Below are 20,804 nucleotides of genomic sequence, written 5' to 3' on the forward strand. Positions count from 1 at the left end.
ACCCAAATCAACCATTCAATCCAAAAAAATTGGTTTGGGTTCCTTGATTTATTACTTGATTTTGGCAGAAACATGTGAAGCCTAGACCAAACCCAGTGATAGCAAACTAATAGGAATGGAGAAGTTCTCTACGCTAGAGGTACAATAAATATTTAATGAACTCTCAAAAATAACATGACGAAGTGATTTTTACAAGCCAGTGAATACAAGGACTCTCAACTATACTTTATAATCTATATCTATACTATAATCTATAAAACCAAAATTTAAAATTACTTCCCTCGTGGTGTAATTTTCACTTCATGTTTTATTTAATTTTTACAAAAAAAATCATATAATTCTAAAAAATGAAATATATAAAAATTGAATATGTAGTATCATGCAATATTTACTAGCAAACATGAAGTACCTGTACACACTAATGATAATAATAGGATTATCATGAATGCATTTCAATACTTTTACTTAATATTCTGTACCAAGCAACATGCATTTAAGTTCATCACATATTTAATAGATTATTAAATTCAAACTACAACTGGAAATACTAGGAATAATGTAGTGGCTGCAGAGATCATGTCAGGACTGAAGACACAGTTTTCAATTGAATCAAAACAAAATCTTATGCATGTTTAATTAAGCATATCATAGAGCATGTATGTGCATATGGAACAAAGGCTTCATCTATTGCCTAAAAAATAATATTTTTGAATTCGATGTAGTCTGAATTCTGATGTGGCAAAATATGGTCTAATACAGTTACGTTGCGGTGTGATAAGGTCGCGACAGTCACAACAACCACAATATTACGATCGCATCACATGATGCGGTCCGCAATTTCAATAACTGGTCCTAGCATAAATGGGTTGAAGCCATTCTGGAGCATAGTAAATTTAAAACTGTTAGGTGACATGTCTCAAACAAATGTAGAGTAGAGCTTGAAAACTAAGGAATGAAGCCAAAGACCACTTTTATTTTTGTGACAAAATGACAGGTAACATGAAAGATCACCATGAAGTAATAAAGTACTGCATCAATATTTACTAATATCAGTAACAGACCATCAATCCCCTAGCCACCTTTGTATAACTTTTTAGTTGTTGATCCATCATTTTCTCTTCTTTTGCAGCTTTACTCATAAGAACTTTCATCAGTACCAACAATCTACTGTTTCCTCTTGCTGTGGCAAATTCCACTTCTTTGGGGGCCCTGAGGTCTTTGGGTGTGCACCAAAATCATCCCTACCAAGTGTTGCAATTTCAACACAAATTGTCCGACCATGAAAAACCTGTAGAAAATGGACAGGAAACAAGTTAAAACATTCAGTTGTCTTGGTTCATATCTAAAGGTATGGCCAAAAATGAATATTTGAACCTTCTGATCCATGGTTTCTAGTGCAAGCATGGCATCATCTTGACTTGTATATTGAATAAAAGCAAATCCCTTAGATCTTTTCGTGATCACATCTTTAACCACTTTAACTGCAGTGCATATAAAATACATGACTCGAGGAGTGAACTAAAGTAGCAAAAGCCAAGATGTAAACTACCAAGGAAGCCGCAGATTATGAATAATGAGAATATCCGTGCAATTACCTTCAGCTATCTTGCCAAAATTTGAAAATTCTTTCTGCAAAGTAGTCTCACCAGTAGAATATGGTAAATCTGCCACCAATTAAGAGCAAGTAGAACTTGACGTAAACAAAGTAAAATAAAGGATTAAATGACATGCTCGATGACATGCAGACGTTAGACATCAGAAGGTAAAAAATATTAAAAGGCATAGAAAAAGACCGATGAAATTGAAGAATGGCAATGGTGAAGAAAAAATCTCCATCAAATGATCAACCAATATCAAAGATGGAACCTAAAGTCAGAATCTGGTTCGGCAAAATGATACCATAGATGGAAATTGTCGGAATGTAACTTCAGGAATGCTACATATGGGGGTAGTTTATTTATTTACTTTATTTATTCTACGAAAATTGAGCTGCTCAATTTATCATTTGAGAGGCAGGGTGGTCGGGAAGATAAAGGTTCAAGACTTTAAGTAGTCTAGTGATATACATAAAGACAATCTGCTAATCATAAGGAGAGTTCACTTTGAGTGTATACCTTAATAAACTCTTAGTGCTTTAGAAAAGAATGCTTTTGGTATGTCATAGGAAGTAGCTTTAATTTCCCAGAGGATTGGGTGAATCATGATCATGAATAAAATATTCCTACTAATCAGAATGCAGAAAATGGTTGTGTAATTGGCACCTCTGCAATATCATTTATCAATTGTAGGCATTGGCAAAAATGGCTTTCTAATGACTATTATACCATTATCATTACCATACAAGACAAAGGACCAAGAATCTGTTTAAAACAGAGAATAGCAAGCATATAGAACACAAACAAACAAAATAAAAATAAAAATCCCTTCGCATGTCGAATAAGAACACCCAATCCTGAAAAAAGTGTGAATTAAAACCTAAATAAATGCTAGAAAACGAGTAAAAGACACGAATTCCAAAGACATTCAGATTAAAATTTGTGAATGAAAATTCACCATTAATTAGTGTGCAAGTGCACAGCACAAATAAGCAAATAGAGCACAGTACACAACAATCAAGTGACAACTATAAGCAACCATAAAAAATCATCATTCTGTTGCACCTATTTGGTTCAGTGATTTATCCAAGTCAGTAAATTTAGCATAACCAATCTAAAATCCATAAAGCAATCTCAGGAAATATAATATAATATATCAACCATTTGTCTGCTTGATCCTTTTCCATCATGTTCAACACACAACACAAACAAGCAAAGAAAGCATGGTACACAACTATCAGGAGGCAACTACAACTATGCAATCATAAAAAAATCCAATCTTTCTGTTGCATCTTTTTGCTTCAGTGATATCCAAAGGTAATAACGTAACAAGGCCAATGCAAAAATCCTTACAACAATCTCACCATAATATAATAGTATTTTAACCATTTTCCTGTGTAATTTGATTTCATATCAAAAACATTTTCCATGATACCCCAGCTGCACTCTACATCTAGTTGCCCATACTTGTAATAGCATAAACTCCATTGACATAGCTATGGTGTTAGTACTTAAAGAGAGTTCAATCCAAAAGGCTGGTCTATTACGTTGGATAGACCCATGATTTAAGTACAACATTGAGTTTGTTATTCAAGTTAATGTTGGACTCCTAACATTGTCGCCCCCTCGGCATCCACCGCAACTTTCACTCTATCCACACTACCCAATGGTGTACTTTATTTTTTGGAGGCTCCACTTATCTATCAGCAGTTAGTAATATGTTTTAATTCAGCCTCTATGTAGCCCTTCCCATGACAATACTCTAATCAAAACACCAATTAGTATGACTTAAAAACACGAAGATAGTCTAACTAGGTAGAAGCAGAGCCTGATGACTTAATACCACCTCGAGTTTATCATGCTACCAAATGTGATACTCCTATATTGGGTAGGAAGGGTTTGGCATAAAAATTGCAACTTGGTATAAATAAATAAAATGCATAAAAGTTGTAAGCCCATAAGATTTAGTGGCCAAAGCACAATAAGAGTATAGAAAAGGATATTTACTTTTAACAACAATTTTGCTTGCAAGTGGGTGAGGCTGAAAATGAAGAGATGATGATGAAGATGGTTTGAGTGAGTTGGATTTGGCTCCGAATTCAGAATCAGCTCTAACGCTACAAATTGGAAATGCAAAAGGTTTTGTGAAGGAAGCAAACATGTTCATCACAATCAACAACAGCAAGACAACTCAACTCGCGTGAAATGAAAACCAAAATCCGCAACCTTATGCAAATTAAACCTTTATCTTGGGATATTATTTTTCAGGCGGTGGATTCTCAAGGAGGAATAGAAACTAGAAAGGGGATATTTTTATTTTACTTTGAATTTAATATATAGAGACCGATTACAAATGTTTTTTATACTATCCGTAAATCATTTATCATTCATATATTACTTATCATTTGTTACGTGGAGATTACATATATTTTAAACTCTTTCATTTTTATTATTTTATTGCTAGAGTTTAATATCATTATATAAAAAGTTATTTTTACTACCACTTTTTTTTATAAAAAGTTCTTACAATATATTGTATTATTTTTTGTGTAAATATCTTATATATACTTTAAATATAAGTAGGATTTTGGAGATATCATAATAATTAAAAAAACTTATTTCATATTCATTTTCTAAAAACTATTTTTTATTTCAAATAGTTAGCTTTTAGCTTCAAGTTTATTTTTTAGTGGTACAATTCAATAATCCAATAAGATGTTGTAAAAAAATTCACTTGCTAATTCAATAATACTAAAATTGTGATTTTTTTTAGAATAATTATAAGTAGAACTTAGAAAATAAAATTTATAGAAGCTCAATTGAGAACTGTAAATTGACAAGTGATTCAAACACTCTTATAAAAATTGATTTGAGTTGTTGGTCAGACTGGTTCAACCGTGAGCTAAGCATTTAACTAGTTTTTTTTTGTATTATCAAGGGTATCCCTTGGAATTAATCTCTTTCAGAGTTTGTGGTTGTCTCTCCCAACAAGTGTCGCTTCCAGGAATTGAACCCTTGACTTTTTGGTCATCTTGAGGATCTAGCGAGATCTTACACCACTAGATCAACACATTGTTGGTAACACCTAACTAGTTTGAGCCTACAATCTAATTGATTTTACATCAAAATCAAGTTGACTTGGTTCGACTCTGTCAATTTAAGTCTAAAACTGGTGATTTGAAGGGTTGGACTAGTCGAGTCAATTAAAAAATATTTTTAAAATATAACCAAAATGGTGTAATTTTGAGATGAAAAACTAAATGATTTCAACTTATTTGTATTTATGTTTGTCATTTGATAGCTTATATATCAACAAAATCATAGTTGTTTAATAAATGTTAAACTTATTTGTGTATTTTTATTGCAATTAATGTTGGGTACCATCAATATAAAATACACCTATAGAGGGGTGAATATGTGTATCGGATTACTAGTCTTACTTTTACGACAAATGCGCAAAATAGGAACTCATTGCTATTAATCAAGTATGAGTCTTATTAATCGGTTATTCTCAGCTTGGTTTAATCGATTATTAACAGCCTTAATCGATTATACTTAATCTTGTTATTATTGAAAATCTGATTTCTTTCAAAGCAATCAAAGAGATTATCAATCTTTATAATCCTAATTTGATTCTTGATTTTATAACATATTATGAACAATAAGCATGAATCATAGAAATCAAAAACTTAAGGAATCATTAGAAACTGAAATGTAAAAGAAATGAAAATAAGAATGCTCAAGAATTTTTATCCTAGTTTGTTTGCGGGTCCACTTGCAAACTACATCTAGGCCTCCCCTTCTGATCTCGGGAGATTTTCTTCACTATGGAATATAATTGTTCATACAAACACACTTCCAATACAACTAGCAAGAACTCCATTCTAGGATCCGTTGAGCCCACTCTCTCGGTTTGACCACTCAACTCGCCTACTCAGATACCCACACCTTTCGTGATTCTAGCCCCAGCCGACGTCTCGCTCTATCCAAGACTTTTTTCTTTCGTGAATACATAACTTCTCTTTTCTAGTGATACTAAAACACCAAGAAAACAATTCCTTGATTAAGAAACTATTTCCGAGTTATGGTGCACACTTAATGTGCTGATTTTAACTGTGAAACTCATCTATAAAACCTCTGCAAAACCCTCACAAGAAGCCTAAACTAAATGTGATGAGATGCAATGGTTTTTCAATGATTCCAATGTCAATCACATAAGCAACCTTTGACTATTTGCAATGTCAATCTCCCCCTTTTTGATGATGACAAACTCTAAGCAATAATTTGTTTGATTGGCTTGATGATGATCAGCAAGTGTTTGCAATGGTTGGATCAGAATGCATTGTTCCCCCTCACTTTATTGTCCCACTCAAACAACACTTTCTCTCCTTTTTGGCATGATCAAAAAGCAATGATATTAAATGATAATAACAGCCAAAAGCAAGGAAAGATTTCCAAAAGTTTACTGGTCCTAATCGATTAGTTATTAAGCATAATTGATTAAGTAGTTTAAAATAAAATTGAACAAGTGCACAATTACTGCATTTTATCGATTATCAGCAGGGGTTAATCGATTAAATTGCTTATAAACAGAATTATGGCAGCATCTATTTGCAAGATATATCCACATTTGTGTAAAGATACAAGTAAGCATGGAATGATTAATGGTACAAAATATAACGCAAATATAGCATATATTAATCATTCAATTGAAAGTACATAAGATAGACATAATCAAAGATCATGCAAAAGTTCTTACATAACCAAATTAACAACAAAAATACAAGAAATATGAGAAGTGCATGAAGTACATAATAGGTTCAAACAAAATACAACATAAGCCATCAAAATACATGATCAAATGACACACACCCTAGCCTCTAGACATCCCTATCTAGACTAATCCTGAGGTGATGGTGGTGGTGGTGAATATCCATGAGTGGTGCACATAATGAACAGAATATGATCAACATTCACGGTAATCCTCTCCTGCTATAGCTGGAACTCAGCCATCATTGAATCCCTCAATGACTGAAAGTTTCCATCAATATGCACATTAAGGCGTTGTTCCATAACATCCAAGTGTGCTAGCCCAAACAGTGGTTCTTGAGGCACATCAGCAGCCTTGACTTGTGGTTGTTTAGGGTTCGACTCACTAGGATTTGCAGCCATTTCTTCATCAGATGAGTCTTCATTCACATTGGTATTGTGGTCTTCTTGATACATCTAGATATTGCCAAACTTGTAAATACTCATCTTGTGAATCAGATTATCACCTACTAGGTGCTCTCGGAAATTAGTAACAATGAAGTTCACATCTGACATGTCGATTTCGAGATAATCGATAACACGAGAGATAAAAATCCCATAAGCAAGTAGCCTAGAAGAAGATGAGGTTATACCATTCATGACCTTCAGAATTTCAGCAGGCCAATTAACCTTAATTCCTTCTCTTATTGCAAACATCAGCTTGAGATCATTGATCGTCGGTTGTGCATGGTTTGTGTTACACTGAACCAGAATATACGCAATTAAGTAATGCAAGAGTCGATTTTCAATAGATAATGACCCATCCTTGGTCAATTCACCTTGCACATATAGGTGAGATCCTCTTAAACGTGATTTGTACATCTCAATAGCATCAAATGAGTTCCATAACTCATTACGACAATCAGCTAACATAGATCCATCGTTAGATAGTCCTCCAACATCCAAAAACAGTTCCTCATATAAACTAATCGACTTTCCCATAACCATTGAAGTATAAACCTCGTCCTTATACTACTGTAAATTCCCTTATCAATGATGGATGGATTTTACCATTGAGCTCCATAAACTTATTTGCTCTTTGTGCTTCTAATATATGAGGGAACTCAATACCTTGTTCCACCGTCCAAGCTATATCCGCATAGCAAATGTAGGTTTGTTTCCTTCCTTGGAATTTGGCTAATCTAGCTTCTTGAAAGATGGGAGAGTAGTAAGGATCACCATGGTCCTTTCTTCCACCTTGATCAGAAGAGGAACCAACATCCACACCTCTTGGACGCTTAGCAGTGGTTTTCACCCTTCTTGGTCGCGATTCTCTCATAATTTTCAGGTAATAGAATGTCTAATCGATTGTATAATCGAATTTCCGAATTGGGGATTAGGTTTTCCAAAAAGGGAAAAGCTAGGGTTTTGGATTTTGAGTAAATTCAAGACTTTAGGGAGATAAATATGATGTAATAGGAAGTAAATTAACGAATGTTGAGGTTGAGATCACTTGATTTAAGGAGAAATCCAGAAGGGGGAAGCTAGGAGTTTTTTAGGGATTTAGTGAAAAATGACCTAGAACAACACTAGAATCTGTTTTATGTTTGTCGTTAATCGATTAAAATATTGCTTAGTTTAATCGATTAATGCCACTAGTAATCGACTAAATATTTTAAAATTCTTATTCTTTAGAAATTTTAGCTCAGACAATTGATTAAAAAAGCCTGTTAATTGATTAAAATATGATAAAAATCATTTTATTGTTACGAGAACTCAAATTAATGAATTAAAACATAGAACAATCGATTAAGAACAAAACTAAGACAGATTTTAGTGCATTTGTGAGATTTCTAGGGGATGCTAAGATACTATACTCAAGACACTAACCTAAAAGGTGTATGACACACTAAAGGAATTATAAAACAATCATGAATTCAGTTAAACATATGAATCATGCATTCATAACAGTTATCACATATAAGCATATATTAAAGATCAAGATAAGGCATATAACACCTAAAGCAAATTAGTTGAGATATTTTTCATCAAGCATGCCAAGTTCTCTGCGTAAAACAAAGAATGTATCTCGTGGAAGGGACTTAGTAAAAATATCGGCTAATTGCTTTGAGGTTTCAACAAATTCAAGAATGTAATCACCTTTTTGTACATGATCTCTCAAAAAGTGGTGTCTTATTTCAATAGGCTTTCGTTCTAGAATGCATAATGAGATTCTTAGACAGGTTGATGACACTAGTGTTATCACACTTTATCGGTATTTTCACAAGCTTTAGACCGAAGTCTCATTGTTGTTGCTTCATCCATAATATTTGAACACAACACACGCTGACGGCAATGTATTTCGCTTTGGTGGTTGATAAAGCAATGTAAGCTTGCTTTTTACTATGGCAAGAAACTAAGGAGCTGCCCAAAAAGTGGCAAATTCCACTAGTACTTTTCCGGTCCAACTTACATCCAGGGAAATCATAGTCGGAATACCCTATCAAGGATAATGAGGCATCCCTAGGATACCATAAACCCATAGATAATGTTCATTTTAGATACTTCATGATATGTTTTACAACACTAAAATGTGATTCCTTAGGTGATGTTTGATATCTTGCACACATACATACACTAAACATAATATCAGGATGAGTAGATGTTAGATATAGCAATAAACCAACTATGCCTCGATATTTTGTCCTCTATAACTTTACCATTTTCGTCCTTGTCGAGATAGAAGGATGATGCCATAGGTGTTGTTGTTTCTTTACATTTGTCCATCTCGAACTTTCGTAGAAGTTCTTTGCAATATTTCATTTGGTGAACAAATATTCTACTACTCATCTTATTACCTTTGTCCTTGAGTGGCAGATCAAGAAAATTTGACCGATCACTCGTCATATGCCTCGAACAGCCACTGTCCAAATACCAATGTTGTCCATGTGTTCGAAGGCATACATGCAAAACAAATTATTTGGCTTGTTTAGGTACCCATGTTATATTGGGTCCCTTATTGTTAGTAACCAATGGATCTAGTCCCTTTTGCACCCATATATATCTACCACTTGGCACATCATATTTTCTAACATAGCAAGATATCGGTGTATGACCATATGTACCATAGTAAAAGCAAATAGGCATGTTATGATTATACTTATTATGCATGTGAGCTACTTGTTTTCTATATGGTTTTATTTTATTTTTAGGTTTGTAGCCCAGACTTGTATGGTTACCGACATTTCTATAAGCCATAAGTAAGTTGTTTAGGTTTTGACTACTATAAGTGAACTTAGCTAATTTCTCTTTCAACTCAGAATTTTCATCATTTAAAATATCATATTGTTCACATATATGCATCTCAATTAATTTAGAGTAGAGAAAGTACATGAGGCACAAGAGTAAATAAGGTCTAGAGTCTCATTTTCAAGTTTTAGTTCATTTAGTTCTTCTTGCATTTTAACAATTTTTTTCATGCAATATGATGACTCTTTTCCTATCTACGTTGATTTTAACCAATTTCTTTAACTCCTCATGCAATTCAACAAAAGCACTATAAAGTTCATCATACAGAGGAGACTCTTCAGAACATGAAGAAGTGTTAGAATATTGTACCTCATTAGTGTCATCCTGATCACTTGAGTTGCAAGCTTCTTGAGTATTTGCCATGAGACACAACTTGGTAGTCTCCTCCTCTTCAGATGTGCTTGATATTGTCTCGTCCTCCGAAACGTCCCAGACTATATATGCTTTCTTGGACTTGAATTCTCGGGGATTGCTCCTATCATTCTCAAATTTTTTGAGGTAGCTCGAGCATTGATAGCACATATGTCCCGGTTTGCCACACTCATGGCAAGTTAAGCGGTCTTTGGGAACCTTGCCCTTTCTAATTGAGTCTTTCACCTCTTTCTTCTGAAACCGTTTGAAGCCTCCTTTATTTTTGAGAAATTTACCGAATTTGCGAATAAGAAGTGTCAAGGTTTCATCATCCAGATCATAATCAGAATCTTCATCATCTTTTTCTTCTTGTTCTTGCAATGGTGTGGCTTTGAGAGAGATTCCCTTCTTCTTTCTGTCTATTTCCTCGTTCATGGTTAAGCGCCCAACTCCATTTCATGCTCATGGAGTTTCCTGAAAAAAGTTGCTACAGGCATTGAGTCAAGATCTTTTGATTCCATGATTGTCGTGACCTTGGGCTGCCAGTTCCTATCAAGACAATGCAACACTTTATTTGTTAGTTCACCTTTAGCAAAACTCTTCTCCAAAGCAACCAAACGATTAACTATATGAGTGAATCTTTTCTGCATATCACTTATAGATTCATTTTGAAACATTTGAAATAACTCATATTCGTGTGTTAATGCATTTAGTCTCACGCTTAACTTCGCTAGTGACTTCGTGGGTTACTTGAAAATTGTCCAACATATCTTTCACACTAAGGCACTATGAGACCTTAAAGAACTTGTCATATGATAAAGCAAAAGTTATGATGGACTTTTCCATTTTTGTCATCAGTCCATAAGCCTTTAGTTTTTTATTTAGGCTCCCCATCCACTAAATGTAGTGGAGTAAAGGGACCATTGACAACAGATTCCCAAATATATGTGTCAATTGCCTTGATAAAGATTCTCATATCCAGTTTCAAGTAGGCGTACCCCTCGCCATTGAATATCGGAGGGTGGTTGATGGATGCGTCATCTCCACCGAAGAGGTTAGTGGTACCCATAGTGAACATCCCTAGGATCAACGAATAAAGCGGTCAAGCTAGCACTTTTGTACTAGCTCTGATACCACTTGTTGGGTACCAGCAAGGCAAAACACACCTAGAGGGGGTGAATAGGTGTAGCGGGTCACTAGTCTTGCTTTTCCAACAAATGCGCAAAACAGAAACCCACTACTGTTAATCGATTATGAGTCTTGTTAATCGATTATTCTCAGCTCGGTTTAATTGATTATTAACAGCCTTAATCGATTATACTGAATCTTGTTATTCTTGAAAATCTGATTTCTTGTAAAGCAATCACACTGATTATCAATCTTTATGATCCTAATTTGATATTTGATTTTATAACAGATTATGAACAGTAAGCACGAATCACAGCAAAAAACCTAAGAAATCATTAAAAACTTAAATTAAAAGAGATAGGGAAAAGAAGAATGCTCAAGGATTTTTATCCTGATTTGTTTGCGGGTCCACTTGCAAACTACATCTAGGCCTCCCCTTCTGATCTTAGGATATTTTCTTCACTATGGAATATAATTGTTCATACAATCACACTTCCAATACAACTAGCAAGAACTCTCTTCTTCGACTCGTTGGGCCCACTCAACTCGCCTACTCAGATACCCACACCTTTCGTGATTCTGGCCCCAGCCGACGTCTCGCTCTATCCAAGACTTCTTGTCCTCGTGAAGACACAATTATTTTTGCGATGATACTAACACACCAAGATAACAATTCCTTGATTTACAAACTATTGTCGAGTTATGATGCACACTTAATATGTTGATTTTAACTCTGAAATGCAACTATAAAACCTCTGCATAACCATCACAAGAAGTCTGAACTAAATGTGATGAGATGCAATGGTTTTTCAATGTATGAAACTAAAGCACTCTTTTAGAAAAGGTTCTCCTCTCTTTTATCTCAATGATTTTATGGAAACTATGCAAGATCTCACACTATTCTTTCACTCAGAGAATAAGCAAGATGATATAAAATTCTGAACTTGGAATCTTGGCTTTCTTTTTCCTAATGATGATATGTACATGGTTGAAAATACAACCTTTATATAAATCTATTTTTCCCTGTCATTAATCGATTATCTTACAACTTAATCGACTAACGCGTTATGAAAATACTGTTTTTTTTATTATGGCTTAATCAATTAACAACTTCTTTAATTGATTAACGAGCCATAAATCCTGGGTAGTTAGCCACTGTAACTCATTTAATCGATTACACTAATCCTTAATCGATTAATTGATTCCAACATGACTTAATCAATTATTAATCATTATAATTGATTAATATATTTGAAAATAAGTTTCTTTGATGCATGGTAAATTTTCTATATGATGTATGAACATGTGATACATGACTTGGAATAGATAATACTTTTATGCACAAAATTCATATATACTTATTGCTTATGCATGATTCTACTTATCATATATGTTAGGATGTTTTGCCTCATTCTATACGGATTAATTTTAACCTCTTGTGAGACTTCCACCCAAGGTTTACATAGCCTAGACTTAAACTAGACAATCATCTTAGAAGTTATAGAATATATAAAAATAATCTTAAGTCTACGATGTTGAGTCTTGGGCATGTTGTTTGTTATGATGTCCGTATCTTAAAGCTTTCATTAAGTCTTTGTCTTCATCAAAACTATGTAGGTCAATCACATAAGCAACCTTTGACTATTTGCAATGTCAATTAAAGCATGAAACTTATGTTGTTTGATGAATTTTTCAAATCATTTGCAATATTTTGTGGCAGAAAAATCTAACATGTTGGTTGTTTAATTAGGTGTGCTAATATTTTTAATTTTGGACTATAGAATTATTAATGTTAGCTTGTATTGTGAGATTTTTAAATTTTTTAATATAAATTGATTTAACTAGTTCAATCTTTGACTCATTAATCCAATCAACAACTGAATATTACTCTGACCGAGTTAGTTATTGATGGCTCCTAGTTTAATAGATTTTCGAAATTGTTATGGAAGTTTTCCACATCACACAATCATACATTGAGATAACAACTTTTGTAAATTTAATTCACAAAAAAATTATTTTTCCTTAACAATAACTCACATTCAACCAACAAGGCGTTGGTCTAGTGATATAAGGCTCCACTGGATTTCCAAGGTCGAGGGTTCGATTCCTGGAAGTGACACTTGTTGAAAGGGACAACCACAAACCCCGAAAGGCATTTGATCCTTACCCAAAAAGGTGAGGGGATACCCTTGATAGTATCAAAAAATATTTCATTCAAATCTTGCAAACAAGAATTGTAATAAAAAAGTTGTTTTCCTAACTGGACTCAATTTTCAACCAATATGGTCTCTGGAATTTTTAAAAAAAAATAGTTAATCATATGTGTGTTTTTTTATATAATTATTGTAAGCATCAAATAATTTTATTGACATGATAGTATATGATGGTTAAATAATAGTTAAAAAACTTTTGCACAAAAGATACATCAAAATTTAATCAACTAAAAAATAGTCATAATTTGACACATGTTATGTGTACCAAAATTTTTTTATTAATAAAAGTGAAATTTTTGATGATATTTTTTCCTAAAAAGGAATCACTCTTCAATTATAATTCTTTCTATATAAAAATGTTACTAAACAATTAATTAAGTGTTTTCCTTAAGAATAAGATGAGAATGATTGAACATTTAAGTATGATTACACAAATAATGCAATTACTTAAGAATTTTTCTAAGAGTAATTACTCATTTATATCTTTGAAATTTTTTTATGACATCAACATAGTTTGTATTAAATTTATATTATTATTTGCTCCCAAACTTTTAAAACGTAGAACTATATTAGTCTTTTCATATTCACTTGTTTAGTAACTTTTAATAGAGTTGGTCATGTGACATGTTATGTGCTAATATGGTCACATCTGTACAATTCTTGCTAAGAAGTTGTACAACTCATTAACACTACATCGTTTCCCTTTATTTTATTGTTGAAAATTTAAAACAAAATGACATTGTTTTATTTTATTTTTAAAATTAAACATTTTGAGAAAATTCGTTGTTTTGTAATATATTTTAAAAAAATTAAATACAAAATTGATAATGCGATGGACATACCATGCTTCACTCATTGTTTTCCCTCAAATCCATACCATGAATTCCTAACCCGATTTTATGATTGAGGGATGAAATATAAACTAGGATCGATGAAAATCTATGGTGATCTGAACATATATAACAGTCTTGATGTGAGCACGTATTGCAGCTCTATTGTGGCTAATAGGTTGCATTATAGAAGGCTTTCTTATCCAATGTGCCATTGAAAAAAGGTTGGTGTTGTATACACATAAAAAAACTCTAAAGAATCCAAAGAAATAGTTCTATGATTATTCATATTTCCAGACTAGCATTGGTTATTGCTTCCCAATTTTTAGTAATCACTATTTTTTACATTTGTATTGTTTTTAGGAAGGAAATAAATATTGTGTGAATTTTTTATGTGGGTTGAAGATCGAGAAGGAAGTCAAGTATTGAAGGAAAAAATGTGATGGATAATGCGATGGACATGGATAAGTTGTAAGCTATTGTGAAAGAAATTCAAATTAGGATGAAAGAACATGTCATATGATCTAAAAAAGTTGTGCTTGTAGTTGTTATGTTTTATTTGATGTTATGTTATATCAATTTGTATTTTGAAGTAGATAGTGTTTGAAGATGTTGTTATTTAAGGATAGTTGGTGGAAGTGATATTTATGTATTCAAAAGTTATTATCAATGAAATAAAATTATAGTACTGTTTGTTCAAGTTTTAAGGTTGTTATATGGCTAGTGATCTTAATGATGTAAATAAAACCTCCATAAGGTATCCTTTATAAATCAAATATTATATCCATTATAAGCATCATATTATGCTCGATCCAATATTTCCATCAAAATAAAAGAGTTCACCAAACATTTTAATGTATCCATTATAATAGTTTCATAAAGCAAAGTTCAAAATAATAAAAGACATCCAATATTTCTATCATTTCTTGTTAGCATACTTTCACAGTTCTTGGTATCATGAACCTTAAAGGATGTGTTTTTTGTGTCAATTGAGGTTGGAGTGCATTTGGTTGGACTTGTTGTTTGTGGTTTGCATTTTCTATCCTCAAAACACGTGGTATGACAAGTGTTAGTGTAATACTTGACTCTATTGGGGTGTCATCTTCAAATTGAAACAATTACAAGAAAACATTTTAATGCTTAAAGATAATATTATGTCCCAATTAAATACTCCATTTTGATATTTACCAACATTATTAGGTATCTCAATATGTGGATTTCGAGATTGTGTGTCGATCTAGTTTTAGATGAACGAACCTAACTTTACTAGAAACAACATACATATTCAATGTCATTTAACACATATTCAATATGATGGAAAATATTGAGATACAAACATTTTTGTAAATCACTTGTGTTTGAAGTATTACATGCTGCATCTATTCTACAACTATTTCATTTTTCTTACACTTTTATCTTGTCGTTCCTGGACCTTTATATGTTTTTTCATAATGTCCTTGTTCATTGCATTCCTGGGAACCTAAGCTTGTTCATGAAGTCCTAGAAACCATTTCCAATTGTCCATGGACTTTGAATCCACCACAACATAAACAACCACGTAAAATTGGTTATTAGCATCCTATCCGACATTAGAGAGGAGTTCCCCCATAGTATCCTTTCAAAAAACACTCATCCAATCCAATCATAGGTATACATCTATTCTTGAAACCTTCCTTACATGCATTAAGGTATATACACAATCTGTTAACTAAAGGTGATGAATCAAGTATAGGCTAGACTTCCATTGTAGTAGTTGATCTGGTGTCAGTCTTATCTACTTCATCTAAGTAATCCTATAGTTGACCATATTGTTTCTTCTATGATCCTTCAATAAACTCTCTAGTTAGCTTCAAGGTCTTGCTCACTTTTTTCTTCTCTAAATGAAGCATGAAATCTTCCTTCATCAAAGTTATTGCTTGGTTCCTTTTTAAATTAGGTTGTGTGATCAACCTTGACTCTAGTTTTTTTCCAACTCAATCTTTGTTGTTGCCTTGTCCTGGAATATCCTATAATATGCATGTTCTGAATTAAATATTTAATGTTGGTATGTATTCAACTTATTGTCCTATGCATAATATGTTAGCCAAGCACAATCAACATTCACACACAATACACTTGCCCTCAAGGAAAATTTTATAGTCCTTCACCACATTCTTAAATAATGTGAGGTTGAAAAACTTCATTTCAATCTCAAGATGTACATGTCTAAAAGCATTGTGTTCGTTGAAAATGGGGCAGTCGTTGATGTATTTCTTTCATCATCGGTAGAAATAAGAGTATGCATATATTTATTGTTTGGTGCATATCCATGTTCCTCAAAAGAGGCTTGAGGTTGTTGTCCTTCTTCTACTATATTATTCTTTGGGGTTGTATCCTTTTTCTTTGGGGCTCTAATCCTTTTTCTTTGGGGTTGACTTCTTCTCTCAGGTTGATTTCCTTTTCTACGAGGATCTTTTCTTGTTAATTCTTCCTTCTTCAACTACTTATTCATGTACGTTTTTAGATACTTCAGGTACATCTTCAGTTGCAAAGGCAGATAAATTTTCAAGTGCTTCAGGTGCAAACTTAGGAACATCTTCACCTACATGTTCTTCACCTACGTGCTCAAATAAATGTTCTTCATGCAAACAACACATCTCCACATCGGGAGGAGGTTTGTAAATGGATTCATCATCAAAAGAGGGACCAATCACAAATTAAGTGTGCACAACATCCAATATTGAATGTTCAAAGTATATATGTATTTCATAATCACCATTGTCATTGACATTATTTGACTCCTATAATGCGACAATCGTGTTTTAATATCTTTATCCTTTTATATTGACATTAAATCAGTTTCTAAAAAATAATCGTTGAGGTTAAACCAATACATAGATAGCTTTATAATCATGATAATCGTACTAAATGAACAATATCTTCATATTATTGTCGTTCACAAAATCCATATAGGTGGCAACCTTTCAATTCTTTCATACTTATATTAGACATTATCATCATTGTCTCTTATAAAATGATCACCATGATGATAATTAAGGGTGGAAACAGGCCAGGTCAGGTCAGACTTTGCCTTAAAAAGGCCCAACCTATATAGCATATAGGAGTTTGGGCTTGGCCTGTTAGCCTGTTTAAAAAAAAATTCAAAGTCTGAGTCTGGCCTGTTTAAAGGCCTATTATATTTTATGGTCATGAAATAAGCTACTATGTCTATCTTTAAATGGGCTTATAGGCCTACTTTTAGTTAGGCCCATCTAATTCTAATAATTAAATTATATTTTTGTATACATTTTTATATTAATATTACATATATAATAATATTATTTATATTAAAATAGTATAAATTCAACATTCATATATAATATAACTAAATAGGCCGGCCTGTTAGGCTTAATAGACCTTTTAAGTGACCTAAAGTCAGACCTATTAAGCTAAATATGTTTTTTAGAAAGTCTGAGCCTGACCTGTTAATGAAAAAAGCATGGTCTAGCCTAACCTGTTATAGGCCAGGTAATAGGTCCCTGATAGGCAATCTGACCTGTTTCCACCCTTAATGATAATCAAGTATAATACATTCAAACATCTACATTGATATAAACTATTGTTAAGCATGTCTAATCTTATAAAACATATGTAACAGAGCCAGGAAAAGTGAATATAAAACACAACATAAAGTGTCACAATGCCAAAAAAAAGATATTAAACAAAACAAACAAACAAAAATGGACTCATCAACAACAAAAAAAACTAAACAAATATAGATAGTCTACCACATGAACCCACATACACACTTAGGACCACAATAGACAATGCAATACAAAACTGAAAAATGATATTTCGGACCACATATGTGTCAAACAACAAGTACAGAAATCTCATCCTTTTCACTTTTTGTTTTCGAATTTGGGAATAAGAATGTTACAAATGTTTGAAGGGGAAGAGAGTGTAAGGAACAGAAATGAAAATGTGCAAATATTTGTTGAGGTTTAATAAAAGAGGGAAACAAGAATGAAAGCTAAGATAATGTAAGGAAACATGGACGAAAAAGAATCAATTTTGGCAGTATAAGATAGAAAACGACACAATAAATGACTTCATTTTTTAAATGTTTATTTTATAGAAAATTAAAACAAAACATCATTTTATTTTAAAATATCAGGAAAAAAATGGAAACAAATTCGTTTTAGTGAATTGTACAACATTCCATAGAGGATTGTACATATGTATCACTTGATCAACTCTATTAATATTAACAAATAACTAAAGACATAAGGACTAACACGACTCTACATTTCAAAAATTGAGGTCAAAATAATATTTAAATTTACTAGGGACTAAATTGGTGCCTCCAAACTAACTTCAAGAACTGAATTCATTACTCTTTTTAATGACTCAAAATAAGCAACCAATAGCAAATTGTTTTATGTGGTTTTTGTGCTCCGAGATGTTTCCCAAATTGAGGAATAGCATTGAGATCCTAAAAGGATTCAACGCTTAAAAATGGAATTTCCTTCTATACCACCTTGAGATAAATACCTCCACCTTTAGATTGAGGAATACCGTCGTGGTCCTACAAGATAACTTAAATGGAAGCATTGTATGTATAATTTTATTTTGTTAAGAAATGCCTTAATGTTTTGTGTAATTCAAGGTGAGGTTGTGCAAAGAGTTAATTTCTTCCGCAAAAGTTGTCTCCTAACCTATGTTCTTGTTCCACAAGAAAAAAATTGGATTCTTGGTAGTGAAAATTTCATAGTTTGATTCTATTCATTGAGATTTCACAAGACATGGCCATTAGCTAAAATCTCACAACACAAAACTTGACTCCTCTGGAAAAAACATTAGCATCAAACATTGGATTTAATATATGCTAGTTATAGGGATATGGTTTAAGGGTACCCCAAATTTCCAAAGTATGTCACTACCAGATGAATCAGATCAGAGCTCCACAAAGAGCATTGGAAGGCTTTTGTGGAGATAATAATTGACATGTTATCTTTGGCACCATAGAAGCAAGTACTGAGTTAAAAATAAGCAGATACCATGTACTGAGTGTACAAAATGACAGTTTGGTATTTTTAAATACAGATCCCACTTAGTACAATTTTCAAAACGAATGAAAGGTTCTAAGTGGTTTGGTACACAAAATAAATATACATGATCTACCAAAAATGTTTCAAAGAGGAACAATGCCTCGAGATTAAAGTTTGATTGTTGTTGAGCGATAGTGCCTCCGGAAATGATTGTTGTGCTCTATTTTCATTCTATGCCAAATGCCACATCAGTTATGTATTCTATAAACCGTGGCCCCGGATATATATCACTCATGAAATTATCTCCATTTGACAACATATCATCCCATCACTCAGTCCTAACTCCTAAGTGATAAGTCAAATAACTACAACATTACCCCGATTTTGTACAAAATTTACTTCGCAAAGCTTCCTCCAGCTTTTGGAATATCACTGAGAATGCTCCTGCATAAAAATAATTTATTTACTCACTCTAGCTGAGGCATTGCCACATTGCAAACAATGTGGGGAACCAAAATGTGTGATTAAAAATCAGAAAGTTCCAGCAAAGTGATGACGAAATAATCAGACCGACGATGTTTATAATTCACATGAAGCCTATAATCATAAGATCCATCATTTAACTTGGCCAAGGACATCTATACAGCACGAGGAAGAATATGTACCTCCCGAAGTTTAAAACTACACTGCTACTAAAATAATAAAGAGCTTTAGGAAAATTAAAATTGGAAAAGCGGGTTGGAGGAAAAACCTGATAATGGGCTATTCCTATCTTGTAATGAACCTTTCACCAACAGTGTCCTACGGCTTTGCTGAAAAACCTGTAGGGTGGAATAATTCTTTTAATAAAACAGTACAATGGAATAAATAGCATGAGGTTAATATAACTCTGCCATCAAATTCATTTTTCAAATAAATGAAGAATGCACACATACTGATATACGGAGGCCTAATCTATCAGCAGAGGAATTCAAAATTGATCCATTGGATGTCTCTCCTGAAGGTTGACAATTGATGGATTTATTGATAACTGGTAATTCATTCGTCATGATTGAATCACAGTAATCTTTGGACGCCACAACCTATTAAAATATGACCATGCTTAATAGTCATCATAAGTAAACTAAATTACGATCGGAGATTTAGAGTGACTAGTCTTACATCCACCGTGAAAGAGGAAGTATTCAATGTACATGATAGGCCATACAAAGAGAAGTAAGACTTGATGGCTTCCAATACATTAAAGGCACCATGTTGGGATGGAAGATCCTGAAAAGTATATTTGCTGATTAGGAGGAAAGCAATAGTGACACAACATACAAGTACATCATTATAAGTGCAGTTGATGACTAATTACAAGGCAATTTAACATGTTTCAAATTAACGAAGATGTCTGCACACTGGAAATGAAATAGAAAATTTTGCCTATACCGGGAGCTACTGGGTTTCCCATCTAACCACCTTGTGCATGGAGGATGGGTTCACTACGACAACTGAATGCTCACCAGCCTATAAGTGAGCATGGAATCAGAAAATTTCTTAGTCTATTTAAAAGATTGGAATAAGGATAGCCATATGACTTTACACATTAACTTCTGG

The 20,804-nt window shown here is 33.0% G+C and overlaps 3 protein-coding genes across 4 annotated transcripts in view; all 3 read right to left on the reverse strand.

Annotated features, from left to right (window-relative positions):
* On the reverse strand, positions 959 to 3,895 carry LOC109359823 (glycine-rich RNA-binding protein 4, mitochondrial). Its single transcript, XM_019604519.1, has 4 exons — positions 3,603 to 3,895; positions 1,596 to 1,664; positions 1,375 to 1,481; positions 959 to 1,288 (listed from the first exon to the last, which is right to left on the reverse strand). The coding sequence occupies exons 1-4, from the start codon at positions 3,760 to 3,762 to the stop codon at positions 1,151 to 1,153; spliced, it is 474 nt and encodes a 157-aa protein (XP_019460064.1). The 5' UTR covers positions 3,763 to 3,895; the 3' UTR covers positions 959 to 1,150.
* On the reverse strand, positions 9,241 to 10,439 carry LOC109332495 (zinc finger CCHC-type and RNA-binding motif-containing protein 1-like). Its single transcript, XM_019567500.1, has 2 exons — positions 9,864 to 10,439; positions 9,241 to 9,267 (listed from the first exon to the last, which is right to left on the reverse strand). The coding sequence occupies exons 1-2, from the start codon at positions 10,437 to 10,439 to the stop codon at positions 9,241 to 9,243; spliced, it is 603 nt and encodes a 200-aa protein (XP_019423045.1).
* LOC109359826 (methyltransferase-like protein 16 homolog) overlaps positions 19,222 to 20,804 on the reverse strand; it is a 9,491-nt gene continuing 7,908 nt past the window's right edge. Inside the window, exons 5-9 of one of the 2 annotated variants that reach the window (XM_019604525.1) lie at positions 20,367 to 20,474; positions 20,141 to 20,287; positions 19,957 to 20,026; positions 19,577 to 19,649; positions 19,222 to 19,524 (exon numbers count right to left, since the gene is read on the reverse strand). In XM_019604525.1, the coding sequence (XP_019460070.1) occupies positions 19,579 to 19,649; positions 19,957 to 20,026; positions 20,141 to 20,287; positions 20,367 to 20,474 (396 nt within the window). In that variant the 3' untranslated portion in view covers positions 19,222 to 19,524; positions 19,577 to 19,578. Of the gene's footprint in view, positions 19,650 to 19,956; positions 20,027 to 20,140; positions 20,288 to 20,366; positions 20,475 to 20,804 lie in introns of both variants that reach the window. The other variant, XM_019604523.1, reaches the window with a different exon arrangement.

Source organism: Lupinus angustifolius, chromosome LG01 (genome assembly GCF_001865875.1).
Source record: "Lupinus angustifolius cultivar Tanjil chromosome LG01, LupAngTanjil_v1.0, whole genome shotgun sequence".
In the NCBI taxonomy this organism is placed as follows: Eukaryota; Viridiplantae; Streptophyta; class Magnoliopsida; order Fabales; family Fabaceae; genus Lupinus; species Lupinus angustifolius.

What these genes read in the sequence shown, in the direction of transcription:
- LOC109359823 (XM_019604519.1), bottom strand. Translation starts at nt 3,762, where the DNA reads ATGAACATGTTTGCTTCCTTCACAAAACCTTTTGCATTTCCAATTTGT. An exon ending in AAGCAAAATTGTTGTTAAAA is followed by an intron (nt 1,665 to 3,602) that starts GTAAATATCCTT and finishes AATTGGTGGCAG; the next exon opens with ATTTACCATATTCTACTGGT. An exon ending in TTTTGGCAAGATAGCTGAAG is followed by an intron (nt 1,482 to 1,595) that starts GTAATTGCACGG and finishes TATGCACTGCAG; the next exon opens with TTAAAGTGGTTAAAGATGTG.
- LOC109332495 (XM_019567500.1), bottom strand. Translation starts at nt 10,439, where the DNA reads ATGAACGAGGAAATAGACAGAAAGAAGAAGGGAATCTCTCTCAAAGCC. An exon ending in ATGAGGAGTTAAAGAAATTG is followed by an intron (nt 9,268 to 9,863) that starts GTTAAAATCAAC and finishes GTATTTGGACAG; the next exon opens with TGGCTGTTCGAGGCATATGA.